This window comes from Nannospalax galili, unplaced genomic scaffold (genome assembly GCF_000622305.1).
Source record: "Nannospalax galili isolate Female #2095 unplaced genomic scaffold, S.galili_v1.0 scaffold33, whole genome shotgun sequence".
NCBI lineage: Eukaryota > Metazoa > Chordata > Mammalia > Rodentia > Spalacidae > Nannospalax > Nannospalax galili.
In genome coordinates this window covers 684,206-694,656 of record NW_008335436.1, presented here as the reverse complement: position 1 = coordinate 694,656, position 10,451 = coordinate 684,206, and the positions used below count along the sequence as shown (strand labels likewise).

The following is a 10,451-nucleotide window of genomic DNA, read 5'->3' as shown; positions in this document are numbered from 1 at the left end:
TATCTATCTATCATCTATCTATCATCTATCTATCTATCATCTATCTATCTATCTATCTATCTATCTATCTATCTATCATCTATCTATCATCTATCAATCTATTATCTATCTATCTTGTTTCCCCAGATAAGAAGCCAGCATTCCCTGTTATAAAGAAAAGTAAAAGTAAAAGCACAAAGATCCACAATCACCCACACCAGAGAAATCGTATGGAATTCTAGCAGGTGTGTGGATACGTACACACAGGGAACCACTGCTCTGAGGAACAGAAAGTTGCCAATCTGAATCATCTCCCTCTCTGAGGAGATGTGCTGTGCTGCCAGGCAATTGAGCCCTGCAGCCATAAATCAAGGTGTTTTCATGCTATTACTTGGGCTACATTTTGGTTAATAGCTCTTTGCCTTGAAGGTGTGGGGTTAACAACTTGCTGTACAGACAGGAGGACAAAACTACTGTTCTAAGGTGAATGACAACGTATGGAAAGTCAGCCACCAAGTTGTGGTTTGCATTAGTTTTATCCAGTCAGGAGAACCTAGGGACCTGAGCTTATTTAAGGGAAGATCATGGAGGATGGGGGTTGGCTCTGTCAATAAACTGCTGCCACGTAAGCATGAGCCTGGGTTCAGATCTCCAGCACTCATGTAAAAAGTCAAGCATGGCAGCTGTGACAACAATCCCAGCACTGGAGAAACTGAGACGGGAATACTTGGAGCTTGCTAACAATCCAGTCTAGTCAAATCAGTGAGCTCCAGGTTCAGGAACTGAGACCATAGACAACTATGACCTCACATGCAAGCATACACATGTACGCCTGCAGACATGTGTACTCACGCACATGAACACACACAGAGAATAAAAGGGAAGAAAAAAGAAAAGAAAAATCACAGGAACGCTTCATCCTCAGATCTGCGAGACATTGAAGGAAAGCTCACCACTTCTTAGACTTGAGGCGAGGTGCGGGGTTCCGGGGGATGAGGAAGAGGGCTCTCATAGGATGCATGTCACAAAGAGCTGCAAGAGACCAAAAGCAAAGACCAGATCCAGTTAGGAGGTTAAACCCACTTTAAGTCCATCCTGGCTATTCAGATAATGCTGTCACAAGAATGTGTGGGTCTACGAGGGACCTGGGAGCACCAGGTCAGAAGATATGAACACTTCCATTTGGCAGGCACTTAAAAGGGCTGATGACTAATGAAATAAATCTCATAAAATAGACACATTTCAAACAAATATTAAGATGCCTAGGGGCATAGATTTACTTCCTAAAGAAAGTAGGTTAAAGGGCCAAGGACCAGTCATCTTTGTAGTAAATAAACATCTGACATTCAAAATAAACAATATCAGATGACAGCTACAATTGAGGTGGTTAAGTTACTTTTTATTAACAAAAGCCCAAGCCATAATCTAAGAAGTATTTGAAAAGTCAAAGTCTGTGTCTTCTCCCTGAGGCTCATCTGAACACTGTTATCTATGCAGACCTCTAGAATCTTCAGTAATCTCCCAGAATACTACCATTCCGTTTCCAGAGGTCCCTAGTGGCTTTTCAGTTTGCACTATAAGTTTTGTTTTGTTTTTAAATTCCCTGATCCCAGGATGACCAGAGGATGAGGAAGTCCAATAGAGTCTAGCAGCTGGTAAACATGACATCATTGTTTACAAGGAACACACTCATACATTCTTTTTTTAAATATTTTTGTTTATTATTTTTGTGTATGAGTGTATTGCCTGCATGTATGTGAGTGTACCCGTGTTGTGCAGTGTCACGGAGGTCAGAAGAGGGCTTCGGATTCCCCTGGAACTGGAGTTAAGGACGGTTTGTAGCCGCCATGTGGGTGCTTTACAACAGTGAGAGTACTTTTTTTTTTTTGCTTTATACATAGATTGAGAATATATGCTCCTCAGTGCCAGTAGATTCTGTGGGTAGAGTTTATTTTTAGTTTAGTCTACCACTCAAGTCGATAACACAGTTTTAAGACAGTGGCATCCAACTTTTCGGATTTACAAATATTATTATGAACAAAGGGAATTTTGTAAACAAATATTCCAAGTCAACTATGCTACTGATGGATTCAAGAAATTCTGGAAAAATAAATGGACAGTAATAACTTGAAGGAAAAAAAATCCCAAGTTTGAGAATGACTTGTGATGGAGCTGAGGGTCTGTTTTTGTCCTAATCCTTCCAGAAACCAATGAGAGTGTGGAAGTGTGGGATTAAGCATGGAAGGAGATCACTGGGGGGAAATTCCTGTGTGAAAGGAAATAGGAAGGGAGCCAGAAAAGGTGAGAGAGTCATCCCACTGCTCTGAAAGTCTGGAGAGCTAGAGGGAAGGAGGATGGAGCTCCTCACTGCCCTGCAGTCCTAGGGTCAGAGCTGCTTACAGAGAGATCTCAGTCTCTTGAGAATGGGCATGCCTTGGTTTCTATACTCTGCGTGTGCGGGGCGGGGGGGTGCCCTTGAGAGGTAGGCTCGGCGAGGGGCATATGCTTAGTGAAAGTCTGTGAGGCACAGTCTCAGTTTGCCAGGCCACCACAATAACTGACAGAGGGGTTCTACAGTACCAGTATTCTAAGTCCCAGAGAACTTGGGGTTACTCAAGATTCCCAGGGTCCTAGTCACTCTGCCCAAACCAAAAACAAGGATATCTAAAAGTGTAAACATTAGTATTCTCAGAGGGACAGACAGTAAGCTCAGGTGTTTGTGTAAACTGCATTCTGAAATACAGCTTTAGATTTTTGTATTTTGGAGTTTACCGTGGCTGGCTGCTCATAGTTCTTTGTTAGGCAAAGAATACTTCAAGAATAAACTACATGCTAAATGGGTAAGACAGACAGGACTCCCCCAAATTTGCTTTCTTCTTTTCTAGTAAAATTCAGATCCTCACACTGGGCTGAAATGAACAGATTCCTGGTTGGTTTAAGATGGCTTTGCTTTCTAAATATGCTACCTCAGACCCATGCTGGGCTCAGTGTAGCAGAAGTTAGACCAACCTCAGCCTCTGGCAAGGAGCCTACAAGACCCACAGAGCCAACCAGCCATGGATTTTACCCTAGAGGAAGGTACTTACGGGGAGCGCCTTCTGCCATCTCAATGGCAGTGATTCCCAAAGACCACAAGTCACTCTGAAAGACAAGAAGCATAAATTCAATCAACAGAGGGCAACTTGGTTAAAGCTGGTAATTACTTCTGAATTGCCTGTGGGAAGTCAATCCATTGACTGTTTACCAACCATTTTCTTCTACCCAGCTGCAAATCAGGGGGAGCCTCATTCAGTGAGCACATCTTTCCTGATGTCTAGCTTATGGTAGATTTGCAATAAATGCATAATACAAGGTTTGTTAAAAAAATTCATTGCTGTAATTTACCTGTCAGTGGAAATATGTGAAAGCCTTTTCATTGTTTAACTTATTTTGAACTTTAAATCCTTTATTTTCAGCCAGTGTAAAATTATGGGCTTTCTAGTGTTTTTTCCACACCTGCGCATCAGGGACCTGGCTTCCATTTCCCTCTGTTGCCCTCCTTCCCTGCTATACTCCCATTCGTCCCTGTGATGGTTTGAATGAGGTGTCCCCAACCCGTAGGCTCAAGTATTTGAACACTTGGTCAATTGGTGGCACTGTTGAGGGAAGGTCTTGGAGCCTTTAGGAAGTGTGGTCTTGCTGGATGTAATACATACATCTCTGGGGTGGGCTTTGAGAGTTCATAGCCCTTTCCTACTTGTAGTCTCTCTCTCTCTCTCTCTCTCTCTCTCTCTCTCTCTCTCTCTGTCTCACTTTCATTCTCTCTTTCTCTCTTCCTGTGCTTACTTGAAGATGGGATCTCTCAGTTTTCTGCTCTGACTGCTTCCTGACTTGTCCCTCCAACCATGTTGGACACTTATCCCCCTGGAACCATAAACCTAATAAACTCTTCTTTCTATAAGTTGCTCTGGTCCTGGTGTTTCATTGTGGCAACAGAAATGTAACTAATAGTGTCCCCTTCTTCTCTCCCCCAACTTTCACGTCTTATATACATTTTTATTTTAACACCCTTATTGAGTTATAATTGTCATATAGTAAATGCACATATATAAAGTATACCATTTGATAAAGTATGGCATATACTTACTCCTGTGAGTTCATTACCACAATCAAGGCAGCAAGCATACTATCACCCCCAAAAGACTCCACTTGCCCCATGCAGTCCATCCCTTCCTTCCCATCTCCAGCAACCACTGATCTGCTGTCACTATAGATTGCTTTGCAGCTTCCAAATTTTATATAAAAGGAGTAAAACAGTATGTGGTCTTTTGCATCTGGTTTGTTTCACTTGGCCTGATGTTGAAGGCCCCCTGTGGTACCATAGATTGGTGCTTTATTCATTTTTGTCACTGAGCAGTATTCCACTAGATGGACATGCAGTTTGATTACACTTGTTGGGAGAGTTTGGATTGCCCCCAGTTTGGTTTACTCTTTATAAAACCGCTGCAAATGCTGGTGTACAAGTCTTTGGAGACAAGCTTTTATTTCTTTTTAAAAGATACCAATGGGTCAGAGTGGTGAATTGTATCATATTAGTTATATTCAATACTGTTTAATGTACAAACCCATGCTTTAATAGGATGAGGACAGGGATATTCTGATGTTGGTGTACACTATGTGTCTCCAGTACTTAGAACAGAATTGGGTCCAATCATAGATATGCAATGCATTTCAGAACAGATGAGCAAATGCCTGCCCCCAGCTTGCAATAAACTATTATGTAAGGCAGATCTTCATAGGTACACACTTCTGTCTGTCTGGATTGACTTTTACACTCTAACCAGGGTTTACCAAGGCAATGCTTCTTCCCTTTTCACCCACAAGGACTCTCCATCTCTAACAATACGCTTCCCCCATACATTCTGTCTAGGCCCAGTCATCTCTAAATACTGCATGCCAGGAGTCACATCAAGACACGGGGAAAACCAGGCAAAACAAACTCAACAGGATGCCTAATGCTCCCGCCTCTCTGCAGATGAGTGAGGAAGCCTAATACGAAATTTGGTTCAATGAGCTGCATTGTGCTATAAACCATCCCCCTCCCAGCGTTTAAAGCATCTCACTCTGTATAGTATTCAAAATTCTTCTCCCGCATAACCTCACTCAGATTAGAGAGATCAAAGCGAAGTTTCCTTTCTATTTGCATCAAGCAAATGTGAAGGGCACATGAAAACAAAAGACATAACCAGAAGGGAGCTATAGAATACATGCCGAGTCACTCGGGTAAACTAAATTTCTCAGTGAGCTGTGAGTGACAAGCAGGCAGGTTCAGCGTTGAGCAGAGTCCTGGGCAATATTCAAGGGTGGGGGAGGTTCTCCCCTAGAGAGCAATGACCCTACAGTAGGTGGCTGGGCAGGTGAGTCTGGCACTAGGACCAAGGGGTGGAGTAACAAATGTTAAGTTCTGAGATCCACCAGGGAGAGTGATGCACCTGAGTGGTACCACTGGGCTTGGATTCCAAGTCACTTCCCTGTTTGCAACAGGGAAGGCAGCTTTGGTCCTTACTCTTTGTTATCTTTCAGGATGGCTTCAAAGGTGCCACTGAGCGACCAGAGCCATGGGGTTTGCAGAGCTTAGCAAAATGGTTTCTCTTGTCTCCTGATCTTGCTTAGTGAGGTCACTTCCGGTGCTAATGAGAAAACCCCAGCCCACCCGTTACCGGTTGGCCCAGGAACAGAAACCTGATGAAGATTAAAACACAGCTCTCCTGTACCTGGTTTATAGGTCAACAGACAAAGGCAGTTGCTTGGGAAAACAATGAAAACAGAGTGACTTCTGGTGTGGGAAGAAACAGGCAGGAAAACAGCCAGAAGCCTGGAAATGGAGGTGACCTTCAAAGGTCTTCGTGCTCTTTTGATAAGGCCCCCATGTCCTCAGGACTGGTTGTTTCCACCAGCAGTTCCCCACTACTCCACGAACTGAGCATTTTCTGTAGAAGGTAGAGGAGGAAACCAGGCTCTCTGCCCCGGCCCCCTCCACTGCAGGGTTAGTTGAAAAGGCCCTCAAGGCCAGGAGGCCTTGAGTTGGTGAAACACTTCACACATGTGAAAGGAAATGATGGTCCATAGCCAGGCTCACGACTACCTTAGGGTCTGCGTTCAAGCTCTGCCTCCACTGGGAAGAGGGACAATAGGGCTGTTCCCCAGAGATGTGCAGGCTGACCTCTGCTGTGCCCTCCCCCGGTGCCTGGCCCAGGGCAACCTCCTGGAGCATTGCGGCCACTAGCCCTTCTCACATTAGACCCTCACAGAAGTAATCACCCTCAAACATGCTGCATATTGATACATCATAAATTTACTGCATTTTCTGTTTGTTCTTTGTATCCCTTGCCTCAACACACACACACAGAGAAAGAGAGAGAGAGAGAGAGAGAGAGAGAGAGAAACATAATGTCATCATGTCATGGATTTTTGTTTTGTTGGCTGATTTATTCAAGTGCCTAGAACAGTGCCTGGCACATAGTAGGCCCCTAATAAAGATGTGCAAAATGAACAAATGAGAAGATGTGAGAGAAAGGAGCTAAGCTGAAGGTCCTGCAGGTCACAGGGCTGTCCCAGTATTTACAGATCTTCTAGTCTAGCCTTTGACTTTATACACAAGGGAAAAAGATATGCCCTAGATCACAGAGGAGCTAAGCTCCAGGTTTTAAACAGAGCTGGGTCTCCCTCTGCCTTGGCCATTTCTCCTGTAACGACCATCACAATGCCAAGTCTTGAGTATCCATTTTTATTTTGAGTCAAGGATCCATAAAATACGTGTTCCCGATTTCTGTTTTGCTCACAGGTGATGGAGGTGGGGGCAAAATGGAGGCACTGAGATTGAGCAAGGTGCCCCACTCCTGTGCTGCAAATCCAGCCTCTGTTTCCTAGAGGAAGTATAGGTTGGTGGGTTGGTGGAGAGAGAGCAGTCTTTCAAAGCAGACAGATCTGGATTCAATTCTAGGTTCCTAATTTAGCACTTGCAGAGTGCTGCCCCCGCTTAGCTTTCTCAATGGCTCAGGAGGTGATGGTGGCAGGCTTCAGGAGTGCCGCCTAGCACAGATCTGGCACACAGCAGGCTCCAGCATATGGCGTTTCTCCTCCTGTAACACTAGGTGAGGATGGCTCGGCCTCCTAGTTTAGCTGCCGTGGCTTCGCTCCACGTGGTTGTGGAAAGACACCATTTGTTAGTTAACCTGAAGGCACTTTTACCCCCAATTCTCACTGCTGCCTGCACTTCAGAGTATCCAAAAGCTATGCCTGCCTCACTGGGCTCCCAGCAGCAAGTTAGCTTTGAGATAGAGTTATAGCCAATGAGACATAAGCAGATGTTCAAAGGTAGCTTGTGCTTTTCCCCCAATAGGGAACTAATATGGCTGGCGTCTTGCAAACTCCTCTCCACTTCTTAGTGCCCTGAATAAAAACACGGTATCTGGAGTTACAACATCCATCTTGCAACCAGAGGCAATCCGCCAAGCAATGGGTGATGATGGGGCTGAAAGGTAGGAGGCGGTTTCTGAAGGCATCTATGCATGTCACAGCCCCAGACTGCTGGCCTTGAGACTTCTGGTGACGGTGATGCAAGAAATGTAGGTAGAGCCACAGATATTTCCAAGTGATCGTATGTATGTATGTGTGTGGCAAGATCAGGAAGAAGTACTACTAAGAAGTAGTTTGAAGGCAGAGAAATGTGACATCTCACCTGCTAGGTACTCCTGAGAACACCCATCCATTGAAGCAGGGTGGGTTAGGGAAGAGATGCCTCTCTTGGGTAGCCTTCCCACAAAACACCCCCTTCAAAGTAGAGCCCCCACCATACCATCCAAACAACCACTATACCCTTTGCCAAGTCACATAACCAGGGCAGTCATGTGACTGTTGCTTCATTTCATGTCATCATCGGGATCATCCGGGGCTAGGGTTATCCTGTTTTCTAAAAGGGAACATCTATATTCCTGGCCAAAAGCTGCTTGTTAGCTCTATTTAAATGCCTGTGTTAGAAAACCATAAATGTCCCTGACAGGCCTTGTTTAAACCTTCAGATACATTAGTGAGTCCCAAAGACACATCAGAACTTAAATGTGGGAGAAAACGCTCTCATTACAACTGGCAAGACGGATCACAGGAAGAGTGAGGAACACGACAGAGAGTCAGGGAGAGATGTTTCCTTCCCAGCCATGGTGTGACTCATCTGGCAGCAGTTGGGCAGTTCATCACTCCAGTGGTGCTGTGCAGCCTGGCCCATAGCACGATGAATAGGCCAGCCCTGCGTGTATTACCGACACAACAGAGACAAATTCTAGTGCTTCTGAGAAGACAGGCACAAGGTACAACTTCTGGCAGGGGGCTGGGGACAGCTGGCAGACAGCAACTAGCACAGAACAACAACAAAACCCAGCACAGCAACACCAAACCTGTGACACAAGGAGAGGAACAGTGCAGCTGGTACCCCAGTGAACTCTCCTGCAGTCACTGGCTCTAGATTGGACTCTTAGCTGCTAGCTTGATGACCGGGCCAAGCCCCTGACAGCAGCCCTGGGCCCATCTCAACAGCAGTGTGACGAGAATGGATAAGTGGCAGCCCTGGTATGAGCATTCAATGCAGTAATATGCACCAAGTGCCCAGCAGAACAGTGCACAGTAGGTACTTATAAGTAACCAGAAACAGACAGACTCCCAGGGCTGGTTATCATCAACTGGCAACTCAGCCAGTACATGTAAGCTAGATAAGGGGCAATGAGATGTACAGCCTGGTGACATAAGGCAGGCCAGGAATAAACAGGAAGCGGAGAGGAAGTAGACAGGAAGCTCATCTTCCTGCATCTTTGTAATCCTCCTCTGTCACCCCCTAATGGCAGATCCGGATCAGAAGTCAGCAGGACAGACAGAAATGGAGATTATCACCGTTATGCCCCAAAGCCAGGTGCAGCATGGCAGTCTATGACAATAGACAACAGCTTCACGGGAACCAGCACAGAGGGCTCTACCACGCTTCACAGACGTGAAAATTCTTTCATTGGAAAACTTACATGTGATTAGTTTATTCTTTTTGAAAATGCTCCACTGGAAAAAGAATTATATGCACTGAATGTAGCCTTTACATAGAGCAACTTAATTTACTGGTAAGAGTTATAGAGAGGCAGATTCTAGTGAACAAGAGACATCTAGAGAGGAATAATGTAAGTATGATGTTGATTGTAGGAAACTTTGTTTCGTTGGGTCAGAAATGGCCATAGAAAGAAGCACTTTCACAAGATAAATACATAAAACCATCATAGAGCACTTACCATGTTAGAAATTATAGGAATATTGATATGTATTAACTCACTTTATGCTATTACAACCTTGCATCATATAATTTGTTATTCCCATTTTATAAAGGCTCAGAAAGGTTAAATAGTTCCCTGGAGGTAATGTAACACTAAGAGGCAGAGTCTTAGACCGGTCTTGTCTGACTTCAAAATCTTTGCTCATCTTCATTCCTGTGTCACACCAGACAGAACTGAGGTCAAAGTCCCTGGGGATGTTCAAGCAGCGACAGATATTAATAATCCCATTTCACATAGACAGCAAACCGGAGACAGACACCATCTGTCTCTGCACACCTACTTTGTTATCTGGCATAAAGGAAATGATCAAGAATAGTTTTCTATAGGCTCAGCGTGGTGCCAGAAGGGAGGGTCAGCTGGGACAGATGAAATAATCCCACACTGCTGATATGAACATGGGGCCACAGAAATCTATAGGAGCATCATTTGCCCACTGGTGATACCACTGACCTGTATGAACCATGTTCATTCTGAGTGAATGAGGATGGACCCATATTTGGAGCTCAGGACAAGGGACCAAGGCTTGTCTGCAGGTTGTAAACACCCAGCTAGGCAACCTACACATTGTCTCTTGGGTGGCATGGTACCTGTCTCCTGATGATCTTCCCCTAGACAACTGTTCACTTTGTCTCCAGCCGAGCTTCTTGTCCAAAGGGGGATATCCATCCTGGCTTAATGAAAGTCCATATCTGAGATGCTGAAGGAGTTGAACAATTTCTCTGCAGCCAGAATGCAATTGTCCTCTGAACCCAGAGGAAGCATCTGTGCTTGCAGATGATCAGCCACTCTTGAGAGACAGGTCTCTTAACACAGTGTAGGTGATTGACATACAGAAGGAATCTATCAGGTATGGGATGTGGGGAGCAGCCATTCCCCTGGACTTTGCCTACCTCATTTGATATAAGAGCTCTGTTGATGGCAAAAACATCCAAACAGGACATAATTAAGAATTTACCATCCACATGCCTCATTGGGCATAAAGAATTCCTAAGGGTTTTCCAGGTTCTTTGTACATTGCCTCCCCCCTGCGCGCGCGCGCGCGCGCGCGCGCACGCACACACACACACACACACACACACACACACACACACAAAAAAAAAAAAAAAACCTTACTGGGTGTGGTGA

At 44.9% G+C, this 10,451-nt stretch overlaps 1 protein-coding gene across 6 annotated transcripts in view; it reads right to left on the bottom strand.

The window, feature by feature from the left end:
• The window catches only part of Tnik (TRAF2 and NCK interacting kinase), a 448,219-nt gene that overhangs the window by 119,664 nt on the left and 318,104 nt on the right, over positions 1–10,451 (bottom strand). For all 6 annotated transcript variants that reach the window (XM_008830100.3, XM_017797395.1, XM_008830101.2 and 3 more), the window contains exons 8-9: positions 3,066–3,120; positions 933–1,011 (exon numbers count right to left, since the gene is read on the bottom strand). In XM_008830100.3, the coding sequence (XP_008828322.1) occupies positions 933–1,011; positions 3,066–3,120 (134 nt within the window). The remainder of the gene's footprint in view (positions 1–932; positions 1,012–3,065; positions 3,121–10,451) is intronic.